The 26,261-nt window shown below is 40.4% G+C and overlaps 1 protein-coding gene across 1 annotated transcript in view; it reads left to right on the plus strand.

Moving 5' to 3' along the window:
• The first annotated feature begins 13,174 nt into the window (after positions 1 to 13,174).
• gpat2 (glycerol-3-phosphate acyltransferase 2, mitochondrial) overlaps positions 13,175 to 26,261 on the plus strand; it is an 81,994-nt gene continuing 68,907 nt past the window's right edge. Inside the window, exons 1-2 of the mRNA XM_076271286.1 lie at positions 13,175 to 13,243; positions 26,029 to 26,139. Coding sequence (XP_076127401.1) covers positions 13,175 to 13,243; positions 26,029 to 26,139 — 180 coding nt within the window. The remainder of the gene's footprint in view (positions 13,244 to 26,028; positions 26,140 to 26,261) is intronic.

The raw sequence follows: 26,261 nt of genomic DNA on the forward strand, positions 1-26,261 counted from the left end.
CCCTCTTTCTTCTCTTTGTTACTCCCTTTTTGAACATTTGCACACACACACACAGACACACACACACACACACACACACATGGCGCAACACATAGCACACAAGCTTGCACGCCCTGTCATCTTTTTAACATGTCCACTCTGTGAGATTTCCATTTGTTTGTGAGTTGTTTCATTCAGTAGCCTTAGACTTTTCTCTACATGGCCAGTCAAACTCATCATCTCCTTCTTGTTGTCTGCATCTCAGCCAAATTCTTCCTGACATTAATCCCTTTGAAGGTTTTACATAATTTGGAGGTTGGCAAAGTGTGCATGTCGGCACTGATGCCTGGTGTGTGTGTGTGTGTGTGTGTGTGTGTGTGTGTGTGTGTGTGTGTGTGTGTGTGTGTGTGTGTGTGTGTGTGTGTGTGTGTGTGTGTCTGTGAAGCACCCAAATAGAGTTGTCCAACCTCCTTCTTTAGATCTTTTGTATAGCTCATACATTTCTAGGGGGCTCAGTAGCAATTACACTGCACCAACTGATGGCCACACACAGTCTTATCGGACCGCTTTTAAAGCTTACTTTCATAGAATAAAGATGAAACAGGAAGCCTTGCTTAGATTTCTAAAGAGAGAAAGAGAGAGAAAGAGAGAGACAGAGAGAGAGAGAGAGAGAGAGAGAGAGAGAGAGGGATAGACAGAGGGAAATAGAGAGAGAGGGACACAATGGGACAGAGAGAGAGGGAGAGAGAAAGAGCGAGAGAGAGAGGGAGAGAGACAGAGAGAGACCTATTTGCCATCGTCTGATGTTGGCTGCTGTAAATAATTGGGTGTTTTCTTGTTGGGACATGGCAGGTTGGGGAGGAATGAGGGTGTGTGTGTGTGTGTGTGTGTGTCTGTGTGTGTGTCTGTGCATGTGTGCGTGTGTGTGTGTGTGTGTGTGTGTCTGTGTGTGTGTCTGTGCATGTGTGCGTATGTCTGTGTGTGTGTGTGTGTGTGTGTCTGTGCATGTGTGCATATGTGTGTGTGTTGGTGGGAATGAAAAACTATTCTCTGATGCGATCTCTGGGGTTAGCTGTGTTACCAGCGTCAGGTGACATCAAGTGATGGTGCAGGAATAAAAGGCACATTTACTGACTCGCGCGTAGTCTTGTCTGTGGGTAGAGGAACTGGGACATTTATCATCTGATAGAAAACTGAAGCCTTAGGGCCTTCATGCTTTTTTTTTCATCCAAGATGTTATCGCCATGCACAACGCCTGCTCCTGTTCTTCCTCCCTCTTTTAAGTAAAGCCAAATAATCATGATCAGGGAAAGATAAAAAAAATATAAAAGTAAATAGCAGCATTCACTGTTACTTTTGTTCTTTTATTTTACTGTTTAGTCTTTACTGTTAACTTTTCTATTTCATTTCCTTTAATATTAGTGGGGTTCTGAATCAGTTTTTTTTATTAAAAAAATAAAAGAAAAAAAACTGCCTAAACACACAAAATCTTTCAAAATGTCACATGATTTTTAAAACCTGTTATTCAAAGAGCAAAACCCCACTCCACATCTGCCAAACTATATACACATAACACATAATTCTCAGGGCCAGACGTACTGGCGGTTTTGCACCCACCTCAGGCGTATTTGTTTCGCAATGTGTGTGTCAAAAAATGGCGAGGTATGTACAAACAGGCAGCAGTGAGGTAAAAGTGCAGACTGCCTGTCGCGGGAGCTGAGAATGTCAAATTTCCCGTTTAACTTAATTTAACTGCGCTTGTTAAGATAGATAGATAGATAGATAGAAAGATACTTTATTGATCCTCAAGGGGAAATTCAAGAGAAATTAAAACTGTGTTGTTTAAGTATGTCGTTCAGTTGTTAATGTTCGTAAATTGCGGTGGGGGACGCAAGTATTTACAGAAACTCAGTAATCAATTTCATTAAACACAATAATGAACATTGGACATGTTTTAACATTGACATTGGACATTGAACTGTTTTATAAGGCGCTGTTCATTAAGTAGTGTAGTCTAGTCCTGGAGTCTTTTTTATGTATCAAGTTCAAAGAATCCATTTTTATACTTCTTCTACAAAATATTTTGTATGGTGTACATGGAATACATAAGGGATGATTAACGACACAGTGTTCAGATATCAGATAAAAAATATTTGAGGGGGATAATGTGATGTGACCACAATGCAAAGTGAAGTTTATACCACTGTTGCCACACTTCCGCTGTGTTAATTTGCTCTGTGTCCCTTTGTCCCCGATAACTCAGTTTGGCTTCACAGCCATGCCTCGCAGGTCTTCGGACAATGCTTTTCATCTCTTGGCTTGGTTTTCACTCTGACATACAGTACAGAATCAACTGTGAGACCTTAAAGAGACAGATGTGTGCCTCTTGTAATAATATCCAATTAATTAATTTAGGCACAGGTGAACTCCAATCAAGTTGTAGAAGCATCTCAAGGACCATTGATAGACGTAAGATGCACCAGAGCTCAGTTGCAAGCATCATAACAAAGGGTCTGAATACTTTTATATTTTAAATCTTTTATTTTTTATACATTTACAAAACACTCCAAACACCTGCTTTAGAGTATTGAAGTATTGTGTATAGATTGATGATATTTTTTTTAAATCCATTTTAAGATGGGTCTGAAACATAACAAAAGGTGTGAAAACTTTCTGGTTGTACTGTGTGTGTGTGTTATAGAGAGAGAGAGAGATAGAGAGGGAGGGAGAGAGAGAGAGAAGGAGGGAGAGAGAGAGAGAGGGAGGGAGAGAGAGAGAGAGATCGCACACACTGTGCTCATCCACTGCATAGAGGACAAACAAAATCACTTATTAATGAACAAAGGCACCTCAGCCTGCTCTGATTTTGACAATCTGAGGAGAAACGGAAAGAGTCAGCAGAGATCAAAGGGAGCTCAAGACATGAGTGGTGAGCAGAGAATAAGAAAGACAGACAGACAGACAGACAGATGAACAGAAACAGGTTACATATTCTGGTCAGGATGGATGGTCAATACAGAGAGCTATGTGATTGCAGGATAGACTGCAGGCAGGGATGGTAGGTCTATACACTCGGCTTTGATGGTCAGTTGAAAAAGTCCATATTGTTTGAGACATCTGTAGCGACTGAACTGACTGAATAATGAGCACAAACAGTGATAGATCAGTTGGTTGAGGAGTGGAAAAATACAGCACCCTAAACCAGATGTCACTCACTGAACCTGGGATTTCACCTCTCTCATTCTGGGGTCACCGAAGAGAAGAAGTGGGGGAGGCAGTGATCATAACCCTACGCCAGGACCTGCTGCATGACCATCAGTGACAGCTCTCAACAGATTTCTTATCAGATTTCAGATTTCATTTATTCGTTTGACATTGCAACATTAGAAATACGTATAGTTTTTTTACAGTGTTGTTAAAGGTAGTTTTTATCAGCTTAGAACAGTAGTAAGCTGAAGTACTTTTGGTCTAAGAAAGACCTTTTAAACAGTCATTCATGCTTTTATTACCTCACGTTTAGACTACTGCAACTCACTATAGACAGGCCTAACCCAATTTAAACAGACTCCAGTTAGTTCAGAATGCTGCTGCAAGACTCCTCACTGGCACAAAAACTCCCATTTTAGCTGAGCTTCATTGGTTGTGAAATTAAGAATTGATTTTAAAGTTTTACTTTTTTGTTTTTAAAGCACTCCATGGAACCTGAAGACACACTTTTAATCTCTTGCTTTTAATACCTTTTAATTCCTTTTTATGCCCTCTTGTTTTATCTTTTATTTTAAATGTTTTATATGTGTGTGTATATATATATATATATGTGTGTGTGTGTGTGTATATATGTGTGTATATATATGAGGGGCCGTGCAAGACATTATTATGACCGCCGCGCAGCGAAGCTTTTTTTTTTTTGTAAGTTGATCTCAAGGGGCCATGTCAACCCATTCCATAACCACTCATTTCATGTATAGCGCCACCTAGTTAAACACAAAAAAGTAAAAATGAGGTGTTGTAATCGCAGGTATCTGTGACCTAACATAGTCAAAACTGCACGAAATTGGAAGTGTAGGATCATTATGACACCCTCTGAAATGCACGCCAAGTTTCGTGGAATTCCGTTCATGGGGGGCCACACAATAAATTAATTTATGTTCCTATACACCAACTGGCCTGTAGGTGGCCGGAGACAGTTTTCTGTGAATATCTCGAGAACCGTAGGGCCTAGGAGGTCCACCTTTTTTTTGTATGTTGGTCTTAAGGGGCCATGTCAACCCATCCCATTACCACTTATTTCATGTATAGCGCCACCTAGTTAAAAATTAAAAAGCAAAAAATTAGGTGTTTTCATCACAATATCTCTGGCTGACATGGTCAAAACTGCACGAAATGGAAAGTGTAGGATCATTATGACACCTTCCGAATGCATGCCAAGTTTTGTGTACTTTCGTTCATGGGGGGCCTTACAATAAAATAATTTATGTGTACATTTAGTGACGTACACCAACAAGGATTCCCGGGACACTAAAAGACCGGGGTACACAAAACTTGGTGGGCATGTACCCCCACATGGATAGCATGGAACCGTCATTTTTCGTTTTGATCTGTAGCCCCCCCGCTGGACTGGACCCCCCGAAAGGAGGGTAGGGCAGACACAGTTCTCTGTGAATATCTTGAGAACTGTAGGGCCTAGGATGACCATTTTTTTTCCGTATATTTGCCTCCAGGGGTCATGTTAACCCATTTCATGTGCACACATGAGCACAAACAGATACACACGCACACACACACATACACAGTAATCATACGTATGACATATACTCACACAGTGAGTGACATATGTACGCTTCCATGCACAGGCACATACGCAGGCACACACACAAGCACGCACACACACACACACACACACACACTCACACACACACACACCCACACACATAACATAAACATAACACAAACAATCAAGAATTTCTCAGAATTATGAACAGGCAAGATGGAGGTGGGGTTGTATAAAATGAATTTTACATGTGAAATCTATGAACTAATCATGTTTTGGGACTTGTTGTCTAGCAGATACCAGTGAGAATTGAGTGTGGATAATGCAATTTAGTGAGACAGTTAGAATCATATAGGCCTTTCAGCGTGATTTCTTTTTGTGGAAAAAATGTGCTGGACTGGGCGGCGGTCATATTTTGTACCGCTCTGCGGTACATCTAGTTCATTCTGGCCTTCTCACATACATACATTCTCATTCTCACATACATGGACTTTGCCTTGGATAATACCCATGGCTTTGGTGTTGCTTAAATCGTGCCATTAGTGCATGTCTCCATGTAAATGTCAAGTTCACAATCTAAATAATTGAATTGTAAAATGTTTTAACATGCTTTTCTAAGTTTGTGTTTAAATGGAGCGATAACCTTATACTGTTTGCCCATAGCTTACATACTATGAGCCATCTGCTTACACTTTTTAAAAAATGACACATTGCAATGCAAAACGCTTCCATTTGCTATTTTTTTCTTTACATGAAATACTTTGTGTGTAAAAGTATTGAGGGAATGCTTATGAAGCTTTATGATAACCAAGATTTTAGTATGTGACAAAATTACACTTGTTTTATTTATTTATTTATTTATTTGGTTTGGTTGTGGACAAAAACTAGAGTTCCAGTTGTGTTAAACCTCAGAAAAAAGTAGAAGGTAAAAACTGTTTCATTTGTGTTTTGTTTTTCCTTGATTAAATACAGGTTGAAAATCCTCACACCTGCACCAGGTTACATTGCTAAGAGGCATGGGCATTTGTCCTTTTATCCTTCTCTGGTGTGATGAATTCTTCTCTGATAGAATAGAATTTCACATAAAAAAAAAAAACAATACAATGTTACAATCAACAATCAACGTTTATTGAATGTTCAATAAAGTGTGATCTCGTACGTCAGATACCTCACTTTCTTGTGAATTGAATAATGGAAAGTATGAATGTGAAACTTGAAATGTAATAGTGTAAACCTCAGTATCTGACATCCATGAACTCAAACTAGACCAACAGGTCAAGCATTACATCACTACAGACATTTTCTTCTCTTGGTGCAATAGCTGTTGAGGGTGTAAAGTATAGTAGATGATATTTGTGCTTTTCTTTAGGACTGCCTTTCAAGAAAAAGAACAAGGTTGCAAAACAAATCAATCCCATGATTGTTATCATCTTCAAAAGGATCAAATATCTGCTGAAGTCTATCCATTGTTGTCTCATTGATGGTAATGTTAACTGATGGAACAACAACATTGTTGTTTGTTTGCAACTCAGAGAATGGTCTATCATAATCTGTACCAACAGCGCTGTCTATGTTGCTAATTCCATTCATACCTGGGTTATGCATTCCTGCAGTGTTAAATATGCCCCTTTGCCACAACTGGAGAGGGGTTTTCCCTCCTTGTGTGGACAGACCATGGTTATTCCACTGGTTTTGAAATTCTGTGGCAGACCTTTGAATTTGTGGCAAATAAATATAATGAAGACAAAATAAATGGAGTTCATTAAGTGAATCTAATATACCATGCTCCTCCATAAAGTTGAAAAGATTGGCAAAATGAAAAGACACCACTCTATTTAGCTCTGCCCATAATCTTTCTATTCTTTGGTTATGTACAGACCTGCCGGTAATAGCACTATTTAAGCCTCCCCTATAAAGCATGAAACGGGCAACAGCATAGTTTTCCATTCCGTGATCACATCTGACCCGAGATGGCATTCCGAAAGTCTGTATCCCTCCAATGAAGAGTGGCAAAACACTGGAAGCCCTGTTGTTATCCAGGCAAGCAAGGTAGATGATGGCTCGACTGAAACCATCTACACAGCCATGGAACACCATCCTCCATCTCACAAGCTTATGATTTCCATCAATGTGCCTAAAAGACATTGATATGAGTGATTTATGAGGGACAAAACTAACAAATCCAAGTCATAATCAATGGTTATGATTACAAGAGTACTAGGCTACTAACAGCAAGCAGGGCATAAAAACACATACCTCGATCAGGCCATATAGGCCTGCGTGAACATACAGTATTTTTCAGAATTGTGTTATTGAAATGAATTAACTTTTGAAAAATATTTTAATTTGTTGAGTTTACCTATAAAAAATGAGAATGCAATACAATTATCAGGACACTAATAACAAAGTGCATATTTATACCAATTGAAGTCGGAACTTACCATAACTGAATGGGGCTTGGAACACTATAAATTTGTCAGCGTATTGCGCGGCGTCTTCTGAAGGACCGTCCAATTGGATCAATTGGGGTCAACAACTGTTTAAGTTCTCATTTGAGAGTGTTGTATGTGTTAAAGACTGAACACCAAGCCGTTGTCTGTGCCTGTACAGGGTGTGAGAGCTCATCCCGAAGCAGGTGGCAATGGATTGCCAATTCATTCCAAGTGATAGTAGGTGAAGAATTTGAGGTCTTGAAATACTGTATTGAGGCCTGCCTTGACGGCCAGTCATTAGAGTTGGTGGCATAAGTATGTGTCTATTTTCAGACTCTGTTCTCTGTCTATTTTCATGAGCAGTAACCAGAAAATTAAGAAATCCATACAAGGACTCCACGGCCCTGATTGCTTCTCTGTCTTCAGCAGATCTTAAAACTGACAACAATCCTGATAAAGTGTGCACATGATCAGAGAGTTCCCCATACAACCTCTCATGCACAAAATAATCCACACCTCCCCTTTGTATGTCCTCAGTACATCGTAAAACATCACCAAAAAATGCCTAATGTCATCTTCATTGGCACATACCAACAAAATACAACTCCACAACAAAAACAGCACTTGAAAAGTACACCTGAAGGCTTTGAATAACATCATACTGAGCAACAAATTAGTAAAAGTAGGAACAATAGGAATAATGTCCTGCAAAGTATTTCCTGATATGTCACTTCCCTCAATATTAATATCACTTCCTGGTTAACTTCTAATGTATGTATGTGAAAGTAGAATGTATGTATGTGGGAGGAGAATGTATGTGTGTGAGAGGAGAATGTATTTATGTGAGAGCAAAGAATGTATGTATGTGAAAGGAGAATGTATGTATGTGGGAGGAGAATGTATGTATGTGAGAGCAAAGAATGTATGTATGTGAAAGGAGAATGTATGTACGTGAGAGGAGAATGTATGTATGTGAGAACACAAAGAATGTATGTATGTGAAAGGAGAATGTATGTACGTGGGAGGAGAATGTATGTATGTGAGAACACAAAGAATGTATGTATGTGAAAGGAGAATGTATGTATGTGAGAGGATAATGTATGTACGTGAGAGAGGCAGTATGAATAATGTCTTGCACGGCCCCTCATATATATATATATGAGGGGCCGTATATATATATACAGTATATCTTCATTCGTATCTTTGTCTAATTTATTTGAATTGTTTTGAATTTATTTGAATTGTTTATTTGAATTTATTTGAATTGAACTGTTATAGCCTAACTATACAGTATTCATGGAGTGTTGTATCTTTAAGGCATGTTGTTTTTGCCTTCCCTGCTCTACCTGTAAAGCACTTATGGTCAACTGTTTTTCGTTTAATTGTGTTATACAAATTAAATGACTTGACTTACAGTACTGAATTTAGTCAAATAACAAAAATAAAACTAATAGTCAAGGGTATATTAGGACAGGTAGAAAGCCCTAATAACAACAGCCAGGTTATGATGACCAGAGAACATGTAACATTAGTAAGATATATCTAGCCTGTACTGTATTCACTCAAGATAGTGTCTGTCTGTGGAATAAATGAAAAAGAAAAAAGAAAGACATCATGTGCAACACACTGTGAGATAAGGTGTTGAGTGACTTTGAGGTAAGTAAACAAGCAGATTAGTTGATGAGGTGGGAGGTTTGTTGTTGTACTTCACATGACCAACGTGCTGTGCTAAAATTGCTGTATGGCTTGTATCACACTAATGAAAGAATGTCCCCCATTTCATTCAAGCAGTTATTATAAATGATCCTGTGGTTGATATCAAAGCGAAAACCATTACCATGAAAAAGTATACTATTACTATACTTAAAAATAGACCTGTGATTACTTGTGGCTTGTTTTCCCATATCTAAAGTGTGTATATCTTTCAAAGTGAATGATAATAGTGCATGAATCTTAGTTGCAAACAATTTCCTAGAGGTTTGTATGAAGGTGTTTTCCAACACTTCAGACTATCCGGTATAACGCTCAATCAGATATGAGGAGTTATCTGTAGAAATCTGTATCTACAGTAATAGATACTGTATATACTCCACCATTGGCACTGACAGTCAGAATCAGAATGAGAGTCAGAATCAGCTTCTCCTTGCCTTTCCTGCAAGAGTGTTGACTCGTTGACCGGTTGATTCTAAAAATGAAAAAGTTGATAATTATGAAATAATAGCTGGTTAAAACATGCTTCAATATTAATAATAGTTCATTAATTGCAATATTAGAATACAGTACATCACAACATTAAGCCACTAATCACTCTAATATGCTAAAGTTTTTAAATATAAAGTAAATCTGCTTTCCTCAGATCAGCCTGTGCATCACTGAACTCTAATAAAACAAAACTAAGCGTGATGTGTGCAGCCAAACTGAGTCATTGTATTGGTGTCGATTTGTTTCCGTTTCTCCCAGGCCTATTGAGGCTGGATGTTGAAAATCTGAATGCATGAAAAGGTGCATACTGGAATGGTGGAGAAGACACTTCAATTCAAAAATGATTGATTGTTGGACATCCCATTGTGGACATTTTTTGTGTTGGATCTTTGCCACCACTTTGTGTTTTTGAGTTTTAGACTGCATTGTAATTTTGTTTTCTCATTGTTGGTTTGGCCACTCGTTGACCCAGCCACCAAAAAAAATTAAATAAACGTTTTTCCATGGGCTTTTCAAGAACTTCTTCCACCTCACATTGTTCAAACTTGGCCGGCTGTCGAGGGGTGAGTGTGTGTGTGTGTGTGTGTGTGAGTGTGTGTGTGTGTGTAAGTGTGTATTCCTTTCCGAGACAGTCTAATCCTCTGAGTCTACAAAGAGAATAAGACACTCTGTTATGGATGAAACTTCTGTTTGACCACAGCAGAATGTTTTTGACCAGAATGCCTGTCACTACTTCAAAGGATGGAAGGTGATGGCGAGTCTGTCAGACAGAGAGGGAGGGAGAGAGGGAGAGAGAGAGAGAGGGAGAGAGAGAGAGGGGCAGAGAGAGAGATGGAGAGAAAGAATGAGAGAGAGAAAAAGAGAGAAAGGGAAAGAGAGAAAAATGGAGAGAGGGACAGAGAGAGAAACAGAGAGATGGAGAGAGAATGAGAGACAGAGAGAGAGATGAGTAAATCCTGGGAGGTTGGCTACTGCCCTCACTTGTGTCTATGTGATGTGAATGGTATTTGATACAGGCTACTGAGCCAGGGGAGGCGGCGTCATAAATTATATTGCACGTCGCCTTACCATGGGCAAGGTTGATGATGTATGAGCCGCTTGACTGAGTATGCTCGCAGATGCCAAACTAGACTAGTCTGTGAATGTGTGTGGATTTGTGTGTGTGTGTGAGAGATGTTTAATGATTTTAATACGGATAAGGAATGAATGATGAAGTGGTGTTATAGAAATGTGTATGTGTGTGTGTGTGTGTGCTGTTCAGAATATTGACGTGCATACTTTCCACTGCATGCAGATTGATGAGTCTTGCCTCAGTGAAATATTATATCACCAGAGGCACAGAAATTTTTGTATTTAAAAAAAATGAACAAAAAAAATCCCTAGATAAAACGACCTGGCAATGTTATTGCTGTGTCCTTACATCGCCAGCTATAGCTCAGTTCCATCCAGTGTTGTCCCACATTGTGTGTCACATACCGTAGCCTGTTTAGAGCTCTGGACCACAGCCATGGCTGCTTAGCGCACCCTGAACCCATGCTAACTCCAGCCAGCCAGCTATCCAGCCAGCACGGATTAGTGCCATGCTAGCTCTCACAGGCACCCAACCAGTGGGGATTAGCATCCCGCTAGCTCTCACAACGAGGGAACCAGCATGGATTGGCTGCCGCAGCCAGCCACCAGCACTTCTCTCTTTTTCTCTCTCTCCCTCCCTCCATCTGTTTGTGTGCCCTTCCACACCATTGGCTTAATGAGAGAGTTACACAAAAAACATGAAGAGGGAGGGGAGGTAAAATCAAGCCAGGCGATGGACGAGGGGAGCAAAAGATGAGAGAGAGAGAGGGAGAGGGGCAGGAGGCTGTTTTGGCTGACAATAATTGTGGCCGTGGGCCCCGTTTGATAGATGGAGAGTGGAACACCGGGATTCTTTGCCAAGGCCTGGCTTGATATGGCTGTTTGGGGAGTTTGAGTGTGTGTGTGTGTGTGTATGTGTCTCTCTCTCCCTCTCTCTGTGTGTGTATGTGTGTCTATGTGTCTCTGTGTGTGTGTGTGTGTGTGTGGCCTATCGGGTGTAATGAGCACACTGGTGACTTAGCAGTCTCAGCTTATGTCCCAGCTGTAATTCGATAGATAACACAACATAACAAGCAGGCTATGCCGTTGCTCTTGATATTATTCAACGCCTTGCCCCCCCCCCCCCCCCCCCCCAAAAAAAAAAAAAAACAGGGACGGATGTGCGATATTTATTTTGCGCAAAATCCGATTTCCACCCCAGTTCCATCTTTCCAAAAACTTCCCCAAAAACGTACACTCCATCTCTGCATGTTGTCAGAGGCAGCCACTAGCTGTTCAGGCCTTGTTTGGAAATGCTGTTGTGTAATGATCTATAATAAGACACACACATACCTGATATGCAGAAACGACTAACTCTGAAGCATGGGCCTAGAAATTCAGGAAGTGTTTCTTTGTTGGTTTGTTTGTGTGTGTGTGTATTTATGTGTGTGTGTGCGTGTGTGAGAGAGAGCAGGCGAGAGAGAGACAAAAGAAAGTTTGCAATAAGCTTATTATATCAGGGTTTTGTTAATTACTGTTCATAACAAAACAGACACCATTTTCTTTCATACAGAAACATTGATAATGACCACATATTAATCCATGATAAAATAGTCAACACTGTCCTTTTGAGCTTAATTCTCATATCACTTTTAAAATTAGACAAATTCCATGTGGGCTACATGGTTCTATCAACGCCAGCGCCATCTGTTGGCCATTTAAGATCAGTCGCCGAAACAGTTGATGTCGAGTAAAATTTCTGTCCAGAGTAGACTAGGCCTAGATTTCACTCTTTCGACAGGTATGCACATTTTGTTGTATAAGGATGTTTCAGACACAATTGCGCAACTACTTTGATAAAAAAAAACCATCAGCTTTTACTAACTTTAGCATGTCTAGCAATGAAGTGGACGAGATTAATTAATGTTAGCTTAGCTAGCTAGTTGGCGTTTGTAAGTTGACCTGTGTAAATAATATTGAGTAGATTGATTTGCGCTAAACTCAGCAGGGACATTCACTCAACACACTTGTCTGCATGCCTACGCAGTTAATGTTCACTCGGAGGGAAACAAATAAAGTGGTCAGGCGTTAAATGTTCTAGTTGATTTCTAGATCATAGTGGAATGTGAAATGTTAAAATTAACTTGTCTGATTAAATGGTTGGTGTACCTAGTTAGCTAAGTTAACTCTCATGCGCCACCCGTTCTCATGCAACTCACGTTGTTAGTGCTGCAAATTGTTGTCGGAACATGTGTGTGATTAGTTTGGTTCGTCGGAGTCTAGCCTATCTATGCCTGCCTAGCAGAAACGAACACTGTTTCAACGTTGCCAACTTGCCACCATAACCAAGGTTGCTCACCTCCTCCAATGTCATGTGATGGTATGAGGAGAATACTGTATGTAGCCTAAAGCGTGCATAGCATGACGAATACATTTTAAATGGTATTGCAAGACACACACACACACACATATCATATATATACATAGAAAGGTAGTATTTCATATTTGCACTCTAGTAAGTCTAATAGGTATTACTGCCAGCTCTATGACCCTTGTATCAGGTGTAGACTTGAGGCTGAAGCTTGCCACCACCACTTTTCCTATGGCTTCTGCTAAACCAACTGAAGTTGCTTATGTTGTAAATCTACTTATCTTAAATCGTTACATATTAATTAAAGTGGCTGTCTCCATATTATTTCCAGGTTTGTGTTGAGAAGAGATGGTAAGAGCAAGCGAAGCTATGGAGGCTGACATAGGTGCAGGAGACGGACCCTCCGCTCCTGCTGTTCCTGCCTCCAGGAAACCAACGGTACTTAGCCAGTGCACATTCATAATAGCCTTACTTGCCAGGCAGTATCATGGAAGAAGTGAATGTGTGTGAGTGAGAGAGAGAGAGAGCGTGCACGAGTGTGTGCTTATGTTTCTCAAGGGAATGATTTGTTCCTGAAAGAGCAGCTGTTCAGAAGTGTCAGTCATAGTTTTGTAATCCAAACACAGGGCTGCCAACTTTTCAAAAAACCTTGGAGTGAGATTTGGTGGGGCCAACCAAAATGTTGCTGCGTAAATTTTTGTTTGGCTCATTCAGCATTATACCGTACAGTAAAAAAAACGTACATCAGTGTTTCTCAGGTGTAGGGACCAGGCATGGATGGATTATGAGCTTTCGGGCCCCTGGGCCCAGATGTATTAAGGGCTCCCCACTAATTGTCGCATATGTGGAAGGGGGGTTTGGGGGTACTCCCCCAGATTTTTTTAAATTTGTTTAATGTGATTTCCTGTATTCTGGTGCTTGGCTACGCAATAAGGTTTCCATTACAGCACCGCGGACGTTCAATGAACGCATGAAAGCGGATGGTTTGTTTGAAATCCCGACACTCTTTCAACTACATGGAACGTAATAGTGATCATCAAATACCTCCCCAGATTTCAGTGCCCATCAGTCCCAACATTTAACAATATAATCAAACAGTCCAAAAGTAAATTAAATATCAAACTAAACCGAAAATGTCATGCTTTTGAAGGCCTACCAGTATGCCGCTCCAAGAAACGCATGTCTCAAAATAAAACTCGCATAAGAAATAAAGGGCTGTCTCGAATACAATCCTGCCCCTAAAGGCCTGTACTTTGTCTTAAGACCCCGGCCATAATTTGAGGATTTACTGTATCTAAGTAGACAAACTGGCTTCAGATATCCAACAGAGTGAATAGAGATTGTGCAGTCTTAGCTGTGGTTAGTGACGTGATGCTGTTAATGGGGAGTTTTACATAGCCTAGTGTAAACCTATAGGTTATTATTTATTTGGCGTACCTAAGGCTTTTTACCTTATCAAAAGTGAGGGGGATGACTGATCTCTTCAACACTGCGGGGGATTTGGCGCTTGTCACTGTGTGTGTGACCGAAGCGGAATGGGAGAATGCGTGTAACAAAAAAAAAAAAAAGTTTATGAGCGATTTACGCGCAAATGGGAGAATCCCATTTAACAGATGCTGAAAACAGCACTGGTATTTCGCACGGCAAAAGTGTGTGTGTGTGTGTGTGTGGGGGGGGGGGGGTCCAAACTAACAATTTTAAAAAGTGGGTGGGTGTTTTGTAAGAATTTAAGAAATGTTTTATATATTTTAACTTTTAAATGCATCAATCAGGTGCACTTTCAAAATAAATTCAGAGGTCAGACTTGCTTATTTTTATGGAAATATTTGTGCTGTAGCCTAAGCTATTTTGCACTTCAGAATTATAACCATGCACACACAGGTGGAATAGTTATAGTGATATTGTAATAAGTTCACAACCACAAAAACATATGCTACATTTCACAGTTCAGAAATGTTCAAAAATGTGTGTACATTTCAGCACTCCATGAAATTATGCAGAAGTGGTCACCTGTGTTATTCAGCTAGTTTATTTAAGATAATATATTGGTCATTGTAATGGCCATAGCCTATAGCCTACATGCTATTCCTTTTTCAGGATGTACCCATATGTGAATGTTTGCATATGGCTTATGTCAGGCTTTATATCAATATTTGTGTCTCGTTATTTTATTTTCTTCATATTTTTGTATTAATGTCACTAGGAAGCATGCCAATATAAATATATTAATTTATCTGTAATGGGATTGGCTGGAACCTGACAATATAAGAACCATGATAGTGGGATAATCTATGGCTGAGCAATTTACAAAAATGTATGTAGGCCTACTGACAAATAGTTTACATTAGAATACATTATAATTTCGCCCCAATGAGGCTATGTAGAAATGTGTTGCAATTTCAAAACCGGATTACTCAGGAACCACTTATTGCACAGAGGCATGCTTTATATCCTCGTATTCGGTAGGTTTGCTGTTTATTGTGAAATAGGGGTTTCCACGTGTTGTGTGAAGGGTTAGTGAAATATTAAACCGAGAGTAATGGGTAAATGCAAATATGATTAGCCTAAATTGCACGTCGGTTCAATGTTAATTCTCTCGCGAACCATTTATCACAGCAACTTGGCGCTAATATCATTGGAAAGCTTAGATTCCGCACGTTCACATGATGTGTGATATCATATGTATAGGTTTAGTTTAGTTGAACCTCATCTGCCAGGTATTTGACCTACCAGGTTGACACAGCGTGAAAAATACTCAATAATACTCAAAGCATACCTGAAGCCGGGGAAATGCGGGGGGAATGCGCCTGGGATGGCTTCTGAAGTAGCATCGCAAATGAGAGAACATTTTGAAAATTCCAGACAGGGGGTGCTCTTGAACCCTCTCACCGTCTCTGAAAGCATAACCGTGGCTCAACAGGTAGATCTATAGATAGGCTAAACTCATTTTTCAGGCATCTGACCGACCGGGTTGACACTTCAGCGTGAGAAATCGGGGGTGTGGCGTGTGAGCGTGTGAAACTAATCAAATGCGTGTGTCTCACGGCCAATGCGTGAGAGTTGGCACCTATGCAAACATAACTATCAATGGCTGGGTATGCAACATTTCCTGAAGTTCTTTTACTATCTCAGGAGATTGTAATTTTCAGGACTTTGGAATGGAACCTGTAAAAATGGAAAACAATGAAATAATGCAATGTGCAATGCAAAGTAATTTTCAAAGTTTTTCATAATTTTATACAACACAAAGACAGGCCTATGGAAGCCCGTTTGCGCCACATAAAAAAAAATTCTGATCTATTATATCTCATTATTGTGAGATACTATGTCATTATTCTGAGATAGTATCTCGTTATTGTGAGATAGTATCTCATTATTGTGAGATAGTATCTCGTTATTGTGAGATAGTATGTCAGAATAATGAGATACTATCTCACAATAACAAGATACTATCTCACAATAATGAGATACTATGTCAGAATAACGAGATAGTATCTCACAATACGAGATACTATGTCAGAATAACGAGATAGTATCTCACAATAATGAGATATCATAGATCAGATTTTTTTTTTTTTTTTTTTAAATCTGATCTATGATATCTCATTATTGTGAGATACTATCTCGTTATTCTGACATAGTATCTCATTATTGTGAGATAGTATCTCATTATTCTGAGATAGTATCTCGTTATTGTGAGATAGTATCTCATTATTGTGAGATACTATCTCGTTATTGTGAGATAGTATCTCACAATAACGAGATACTATGTCAGAATAACGAGATAGTATCTCACAATAATGAGATATCATAGATCAGATTTTTTTTTTTTTTTTTTTTTTTTTTTTAAATCTGATCTATGATATCTCATTATTGTGAGATACTATCTCGTTATTCTGACATAGTATCTCGTATTGTGAGATACTATCTCATTATTCTGACATAGTATCTCGTTATTGTGAGATAGTATCTCATGAGATACTATCTCGTTATTGTGAGATAGTATCTCATGAGATACTATCTCGTTATTGTGAGATAGTATCTCACAATAACGAGATACTATGTCAGAATAATGACATAGTATCTCACAATAATGAGATATAATAGATCAGAATTTTTTTTTTATGTGGCGCAAACGGGTTTCCATACAGGCCAGACACCAATAGCAGAGTTCGCTTCAGGGAGGCTGTGGAAAGATTCGTTGATAGACAGCGTGACCTGAACCAAGGCCTTCTCTTGTGCCCGTTTATCTATGCCAGAGGTCAACAAAATCAGCTTCTCCGCTAACGCCCAGAGACTTTCTGTATTCACACTGATCCAAGTCGTATTGTTTTTCTCTCCCAAAGCCCTTGGTGTACGGCCTAAGCCTATCTAGGGCTGTTATCCTGGATAGGATCTCCCGCTCCTCTGCCCATTCCATATGTTTGATTGCAGTTAGATGGGCTCATTAAGTGGAGCTTATGGGTCGAGAAAGCAACTGATACCATTTGAGCCGTGGGCTGATTGCTACCTGATAGCCTGAGGGCCCTGAGGCATAAAAAAAGGTTTGGTTCCTGTTGGTTGTCAGTTGAGGCCATGGGTCGGTAGGGAATTATTATTATTATTATTATTTTTTTTTTTTCCAGTGGCAGTAAGGGATAGGTAGAAAATCAATCCCACCAGGATTTCGCGAGGTTTTTTGAGACTGTTGCGACCTAAAATGCCTGGATGGAAGTTGCGGTGATTTTAGCTGTTTCTTGTGGAGAAATTGCGGGAGGAAGTGAAAATTGCAAAAATAGTTTAAATTTAGGGCAATTAAGGTTAGTAAGACCAAAATCACACTGATAATCTTGATGCTTATTAAAAAGGATAATCAAAGGTAAACAGTAAGGATTACAGAAAATCAAAGTAGGCCTACTTTATTTGTGAAAATGCTTTGACTGAGGTAATTCACAAAGCATTATAGTAGAACTGTCCAAAAAAGACAGTCACCTAAAGAGATGGCATCATGTCATATGTTTCAATACATTCATATATTTTGTAATTCATATTAAGTTCATATCTTTGTAATAATTCATAGTCTGTGGCCTGCATAATTACTAATATCCAAGTAAGTATCTAGTAATTTCATATTGATTTAAACTATTTGACTACACTTCTGTTTAATGTCATTACATTGGTGGTGTACGTCTAATTGACTGCCTGCCCCTTTAAGGACGTGAGAGTAGCCTAATTACATTTCTGAGTGGATTGGAAGGCTTGCATCTCACTGTGTTCAGCTACGAGTGTAAATCACTTTTTGCATAGTGCATTACCATATGTGGATGCAAGTGGGAATGTCTTCTATGTCATTAGTTAAAATAAATGTAAAAAAAAACAACTCGAATGAAATCATTCTTGGATCATAGAAGAGGTAAATGTCTTGCAATGTTATTAATTTTTATGATTTTGGTAGCACTACTCAAACTAAGCCCACAAGCTAGCAAACATAAGCTTGACATAAACATGACATAAGCTAAAAGGACATATCCAGGTAAACGTTTGCCAATGGGTTGCATAGCCTACTCAAATGTCAGTAAAACAAGTAGGCCTTAATTAACTTACTTTCATAGCCTAGGTAGGTTAGCAACACCAGGTTGAGAGATGCAAGTAAGCAGATCGTTAACGTTAGCCTTCTATTTATTGTCATCAAAACTGCAGAGGAACGAACACTTAGGGCAGTCTTTGGTGTCATATGCAGAAGGTGCAGAAGTAAGTGTGCCATCTGGCTCAATATTCTGCGCGAGGGACTGTTGCGGTAGGTGACATTTCACAGTGAAACTACGATGACAAAATTGCGAGTGCCTTGGTAAGTGACGAAAACAATCGTCTTCGTGAACTGTGCATAGGCTACTTTGTAACAGAGAGAATACGCTCATCCCTATACATAACGCAAAGGGTAATTAATGTAATTATAGTTCGCCTTTTATTTGTGGATTTATTTAATGTAGCCTAGACTATTTAGTGTTATTTCTTCCCCAAGCTCATAAAATAAATTTGGGTCGCACATAAATTGACAGGGTCGGTCGGAAACCGGAACCCAAGACATTTTTTTTTATGCCTGATAGGCCACAGTGCTTTCTCAGCTCTGGCCCCTCTAATGCCTTGACCTAGCCTGACGTAGTCATACTCAATTCTAGTCAGAATATGAGTCTGATACTGCTCCATTGGGACATAATTATGGGGCGCGTTTCAACCGATACAGGGGGGGGGAAGCCTTTTGCCTCTCTGATGCCTTGACCAGCTGTTGCTATCAAACTCACCTTCTCATGTTTGCTGTAGGATATGTGGCCTAATTTATGTCGCTCAGGCACGACCACTGGTGAAACAAAAAATGAATAGTGTGTTTGATTTGATGTTTTGGTTTTTTGGTTCATTTAATACACTTGCTGATCACCAGATTTGAAACGCTGTATAAAGTGAGAGGTATGAAAATGATTTGCGTTTGAATGTGTAGCCTAGGTGTCCTTTTTTATACCCTTTCTTTCATGTTTGGAGATTTTAAGTGAATTGATTTCAAAATCCTCACTTTGACAAATCCCTCAAAAAGTGGGCAATAACACCTGTAACCACTGGTAATATTTACCAAAACAATCATGTAAAAGCTTCAATTATGCATGCCTTTAACAACAGTTGGTTGTTTCGAATAATAGCACTTTGATGGCAATGCTTGTCAAACAGATGTAGGGCCAGGAATCGCTGAGTAACACAGGCATATTTTCCTGCTAGTTTGATGTCCATATAGTCTTACTGGCATTAAGTGGGTCTGAGAACTTTCCAGTAAAAAATAACTTTGTAGATGTTTGAGGTAGGAAATGATTTCCTTATCATTAGTCCTCAAAAGACACAAATAATGCAGGTGCGATAAAATGTGAATGAAAAAAAAAAAAAACATAGCATTTTTTCTGTTTGACTTAAATTTACTTTTAAGTTATGTAGCTCAGCTCCAGCAAACATTGAAAAATGGTGAAAACTAATGTGTAATGGAGAGAAAAAAAACAGCCATAGTTCACAGCAATCTAAACTATGCAGATAAGGCCAGTTGAGTATATTAGCATTGTTGTAATAAGTTTGCTGCTCTCCTAAAAGAATGACATCGTCAACTTTTTATAGTCAGTTTGGGACCAGCTGGGGAAACTGTGGGCAGGTGGATGTCTCCACCAGTGTTGCTTTATATTTGTTATCCTTATGGCTGCCTGGTAAGCACTTAGTCCATGCTAGTGTGATAATTTATCAAAATCGTCAGGGTTGGATGCTGTATCACTGGTATCACTCCAAAGTGTGCATCTGAGACCTGTTGTCTGCCCACCATTAGGCAGTGTGGAGGTCTTACCATCTGGCAATATATCTCTGAAGAGGAGCACTGGAAGAGTGGAAAGAACACACCTGATTAAGTGCAGGGAAAATAACTTCACCTTTTTTCACCCTTTCTCTCCTTCTTTTCTTGTGGGCGGGTGATAGCTTGGATGAGGTTCAGTCGAGGACCAGGATATTTGGATCAGCCCGATAGTGCACTGAGGAAGTGTAATAGCATTGTGAACTCACACCCTCGTTTCCCCAGCAACCTCAGAAATAAGGCGTTTGTTCAAACACATTTTCTCTGAACTGTTATCTATTGAATGATTTTTGTGTGACATTTCAAATTGTTCAATTTCAAAATTAAATCTTTGTCCCGCATCGTCCGTTGTGTTTTTGCGCAGAACGACCTTTTTAGACTCTTCGTGAGTGTTTTCTCGGCAAACTCAAAGTAAGGGAAAACTGTTCGCAAAGGTTTGCATTTGTTTATGTTTTCAAAGTTGAAGGTACCGTAGGAGTGGAACGGAGAATGAAAGTTACAGAGGCCCCTGATAGTGGTAGAGGTGTAAACATCCAAATTCCCCTCTCTGTATCTCTCCCTGTCTCTTTCCCTCCCTCTCTCTCCCTCCCCCTCTCTCTCTCTTTTTCTCTCCCTCTCTCTGTAAACATGTCTATGCTGGCAAATTAGCAGTGGTAGCATCACCGCCTCACAATCGGTTAACCCAGGTTCGAATCTTGCGAGTCTGTCACTTAGTGTCAGCTAATTACCAGTCAATTTACGTTACTTAACTTTGCTTTACTGTACTTCAGCAGGGGGTCCATTTCTGCGTGCTAGCTAGGGATGCAGTGGTACAGTGTGCCCACAGCTCTGTGTGCATCACGGTTTTTGGCCCATAATAATGGTACGGTTTCGGTATCTTAAAGGGACACCAGGCAAGCCTGATGCTTTTTCTCTACGAAACTCCCCCTCGCTCGGTCTGAAGCTCTTTTCCTTTTCTTTGCATCTTCCGTCAAGGGTTTTCGCTGCTTCTTCGCCGGCTCTGCCATTATACACACGTTTGCAACAATCGCTAGCGTTTCGTTAGCCTCCCTCTGTGCTGTGGATGCAGGATGGAAACTGAAACAGCTTCGGTCGCCGGGTACGATACACTGAACTTGCAAGCGGGATATTCTTCCTACAGGCAGTAGGGGCGGGCGAGAGAGTCTTCATTCGCCCTGTAATGAGTCATTTAACCATATACCGACTTACGAAGATGAGTAATTAACACGAAAACGTTGCCAGGTGTCCCTTTAACACTTGGAGTGGCAAAAACGCAATATTGCATTTTTAGCTTTTTTTTTTTTTTTTTACGAAAATAGACACTCTAACACACCTTACGTGCGATTTTGGGAAATCTATGATGAATAGAACTGAAATAGATGACGATCGAAAACTCATGATAAAGATAGATAAAGAAGATAAAATCTGGACATTTTATCATAACTTGGCTTTTGATGGTTGCCGCTTTGGGTCGAATCAGTGACACATGCACGTCAGGTCAAAACCAGGCCATTTATTTTCGTGGGTTTATCACTATGTGGCAGTCTTGCCAGGTCTCGCTAGGTCCCTTCCTGGAAACTTTACAGGCAACACTTCTCAGATGCTGAAGGGGAAAATGAAATCGTTGAAGAAAAAGATATTGCAGCAGGTGCGTTTTCGCCAGACAACGCTGGATGAGTCCACTATATTTATCTTACACAAGTCCTTTGACCCAGAAATGTAAGTGTCAGAAGAGTGACAGGCTCAAACAGCGCATATTTCATAAAAGACGCTATATCTCCATTTCTAGAAAAAAAAAACAGGGATTTTGAAAACTAGCCACTGTTTAGCTTGGGATTTTTTAGGAACAGAGGCATGTAGAAATAAACGGTTTGTACCCACTGAGAGCTTAAAGACTCACCTTTCAAACGAGCCATAGTATGTGTCCATAGCTACAATATAGAATACGCTGTGGCTCTACAAAAATCGTGAACAATGATCTAGATTGCTGGCACTCTGGGCCAAAGCTTCTGAAAACAGTGCAGCATTCAAAGTGCAATCACCATGTGTGCACATCATCTACATGGAAATTGGATGGATTGATGGATTCTGATTTGAGAGTTTAGAGTTTTGAGTTTGGTTTCGAATCACCTGTCCAAGCCAGGCCTTGGGACTTGGGGTGGAAAAAAATATAAATCATGGTGCTAAATCAAATGAAATATTTTCAAAGTGAGATGCACTTGAAGCTGTCACATGCTGACAGTTGGTGTAGCTATTTATTATTTTAGGAGAAATTGTTCTTCAATCACTGATCCCCTGATTTGAAAGCCAGGCTGATATGACTCATATTCTTTCTTCTAAAGAGCTTGTTGGATTGTTGTGTGACCTTCTCCTGCACAAAGGAGAAAAATAAAAGTTTCAGATGTACACTCAGACTGAGGTAACGTCTGCACACACCAAAAATGTACTTTTATGGCAGAAAAAAGGAGCGTGAGAGGGAAGAGAGTGATGATTGAAAGAAAAATCATCACTGAAAAATGATACTTCACTGAAAAGTATCAGTGAAGTGTGTGTGTGTGTGTGTGTGGGGGGGGGGGGGGGGTCGGTGAAAATAATCTGTTTTTGTTCCTCTATACTGCCAACTTGTGTGTTTCCGAGTGTGCGAACAAAAGCTCAAATTTGAATGTTCTGATTTTTTTTCTCCACTCTGCCAACTTGTTTGTGCTTCCAAGTTTTCGGAAGCACAAGTTTGAATGCGCTGTGATTTTGTGATGAATAAAAGACAAGAGGCCATGGATGTGGCGTCCTCCCTCTGTGCCAGCTACTGAGCTGAAGTCCTTGTGACACTCGGTCTGTTCGGCCTCTACTTTGGGACTACGAGGTCAGTGAGAGAGAATGTGCCGACTGATTGAGTTAGCCAGTAATTCAGACTCAGGCTGCGGGTGGAGTTGTCATGCCATTTGTTAATTTCCATTCAAGATTCCTTGTTTATTAGTTAACTTTTTTGGGGTTGCAGAGTTTTTATTGTGTAGGATACCGGAGGTCACCAATGGAGTGGCGCGAGAGTAATTGAGTGAGCTGTTAAGGAACACGACAACATTTTTGGAAATTAGCTTATCCACCGTCTACCCCAGAGTTAGATGAAATGATACATGCCCTTCTTGTCTCTGTGTGTGCAACTCAGTCTGACGCACCCACCGTTAGCCTGCCTTTGTGTAGTACATTGAGGTGTTCAGAACCAACTAGCCTGTAGCTCCCAAAAGTGACAAAACAACTCCAGCATTTTCCTATTCCAGTGTTTCCCACATAATTGAATTCTATTTGTGGTGGTAGTTTTGCAGAATTAACCTGAATGCAAAAGTTTTTAAATTAGTGTGGTTAACCAGTAACCAGTGTGGTTATGATTCTAACCAGACTTAAGCACACTTTAGTACAACCAGAAAAATCATTGTGTGGTGGTAAATGTTGATATTGTGGTGGGCCGCCACAAATAAGTCAATGTGTGGGAAACACTGTATTCACATGTTGTGACTTGTATAGTTACAACATGTATACCAATGTAAAATCTTAACTAACTCTGGGGGAAAAGGTGAATAAGCAAATTTCCCAAAATGTTGTCGTGTTCCTTTAATGAACATGGCAATTACGAGCTTGTGGATTCATCAGGCTCAGGTTTCGCTTCTGGCTCAAGACTCTTCTTGAGTCTTTTTTCTCTCTCTCTCTTCCCTCCACTGGGTGATGAAAACAGGTCTTTACTCTGGAGTTTTGTGAGAGTTAACTCGGGAGCTCTGGTGCTTTTCAGTGGAGGCATTTGTTTTAATCTGGGATCAGTGTTTCCTCTAGGATTTTTTTAAGCAGTGGGGGCAGGCCTGTCCGAACCACCACCACCCCCCACCGTCCCCCCGTCCCACGGAACTGACAACTGACACTTTGCTGCAACACAAACAATTATATGTATTTACCTCTATTCACACACAATGAGGCATTATTTTCAGTTGTGATTGAGCTGTATATTTGGAGAATCTACAACAGGTCTGCACAATGAATTTTGAAAGGCAACTGCGACTATTGTACGTCTGCCCCATTTCTGATACCGTGGGGGAAGAAAATTAGACCGTGGGGGGCCGCCACTACCAAATCAACATAGAGGAAACACTGGGGATGCTGGCGAGGATTGAAGAATCCCTCCTTCCCTCTCTCTGACTGTGCACACGTACCGGCTCATTTTGATGGAATGTTCTGAAGATCGATGGAAGCTTTTATATATTTTTCAACTTTTACGTTTTTAAATGTGTTTTGAATTAATCCGAGAAACCAAGCATTGAGCTTGACTACTGGGTGATACATGTGAGTTTTGAGACTGGGAGTGAGTCTTTCATAGTAATGCCAATGAATTTGAATATCAAATGAGTACAAAATTGTAAACACACACACTTAATGATGACCAATAGCTTACCATTCTCTGAAAAAAGGCCAGCTAAAAGAGAAGTTAGCACTTGCATAAAATAACTTGTGAGTTACATTAATTGCCAGGAATGTTTTTTTCCTCATCGTTTAGCTGCCACCAAAAAAAGAGGAGAAAATTGAGAAGACATAGAAATGGAATTTCATTAGATATCTAAATCTCGAATCTGCTGCTCTTTGTCATTTTCTGACTCTGTGTGTGTGTCTTAAGTTTGCTATGTGTATGTTTCTAAATGTATGCATGTTTGTGTGTGTGTGTGTGTGTGTGTGTGTGTATCCATTCGTGCGTATAGTGTGTATTTTTTTTTTTCTGGAGTCTAGCTGCAATGGATCATGTGTTGGGTCACCCTGAGGTGTCTGTTTGAGGACTAAACAGAATGGGAGCCATCATCAGCAGGCCTAGCATCTCTTACTCTATCTCTCCCTCTGTCACTCAATTTCTCTCCCCCTTTTCCTCTCTCACTTTCCCCTCTCTGTATCTCTCTCTCTCTCTCCGCCCTCTCTCTCTCTCACCCCCCCTCCCTCTCTCTCTTCCTTCCTCTCTCCCTCTCTCTCTCTCTTCCTCTTTCTCTCTCTCTCTCCCTCTTTTTCTCTCCCCCCTCTCTCCCTCTTTCTCTCTCCCTCCCTCTCTATCTCCACCTCTCTCTCTTCTTCTCTCTCTCCCTCTTTCTTTCTCCCTCCCTCTCTCCACCTCTCTCTCTCTTCCTCCCTCTCTCTCTCCCTCTTTCTCTCTTCCTACCTTCCCCCCCTCTCTCCCTCTTTCTCCCCCCCCTCTCTCCCTCTCTCTCTCTCTCTCTCTCTTCCTCCTCTAGCCTCTCATCTGTCACATTCTCTCAGAGCTCAAATTGGCTGGCTGAAAGGACAGTATGAGCAGGCGCTCCTGTCGTTTTTCTCCCCCTTTTTTTGTCAGCTCAATTTTTCCCGTGGGTTAAAAAGGGAGGTGTGTGTGTGTGTTTTGTAGGGCATTGTGAGTGTAATAGGGGTAGACTGCGTGCATGCATTTGTGCAGGAATGTGTCATGTTACATATGATGTTCAAAGTTATGGCTACATTATGTGAACAGGGTGTGTGTGTGTGTGTGTGTGAGAGAGTGAAAGTGAATTTGACAGCTTTGTAGTTGTAAGTTGTCAGAACATCTGAATTGTATTGCTGCTGTGACTAACTGCTTTTTTTCCTTGTGTGTATGTGCCTTGTGTTCATGCATTTGTGTTTCTGCATGTGTGTTTGTATGTCAACATGTGGGATTGTGTGTGTGTGTGTGTATGTCAACATGTGCGTGTGTATGTCAACATGTGGGATTGTGTGTGTGTGTGTGTGTGTATGTGTGTGTGTTTGTGTGCGCATGCGTGTGTGTGTGTGTTTGTGTGCGCGTGCGTGCGTGTGCGCGCGCGTGTGTGTGTGTGTGTGTGTGCGTGTCCTCCTTCAGCTGTCATGGGGGGTGAAGATCCGTAAGAAGCTGAAGACAGTGACTCCATTCCTGGGGAAGTTCCGGCCCCTGGTGGGTCAGTGCTGCCACAAGTGCACCCCAGAGAGCCTGGTAAGGGATGTGTGTGTGTGTGTGTGTGTGTGTGTGTGTGTGTGTGTGTGTGTGTGTGCACCCCAGAGAGCCTGGTAAGGGGTGTGTGTGTGTGTGCACCCCAGAGAGCCTGTGTGTGCGCA

This window comes from Alosa pseudoharengus, unplaced genomic scaffold, assembly GCF_046254945.1.
Source record: "Alosa pseudoharengus isolate Yale_2024_CS ecotype anadromous, Long Island Sound unplaced genomic scaffold, YU_APseudo_1.1 YU_APseudo_1.1_scf_6, whole genome shotgun sequence".
Taxonomy (NCBI): Eukaryota; Metazoa; Chordata; class Actinopteri; order Clupeiformes; family Clupeidae; genus Alosa; species Alosa pseudoharengus.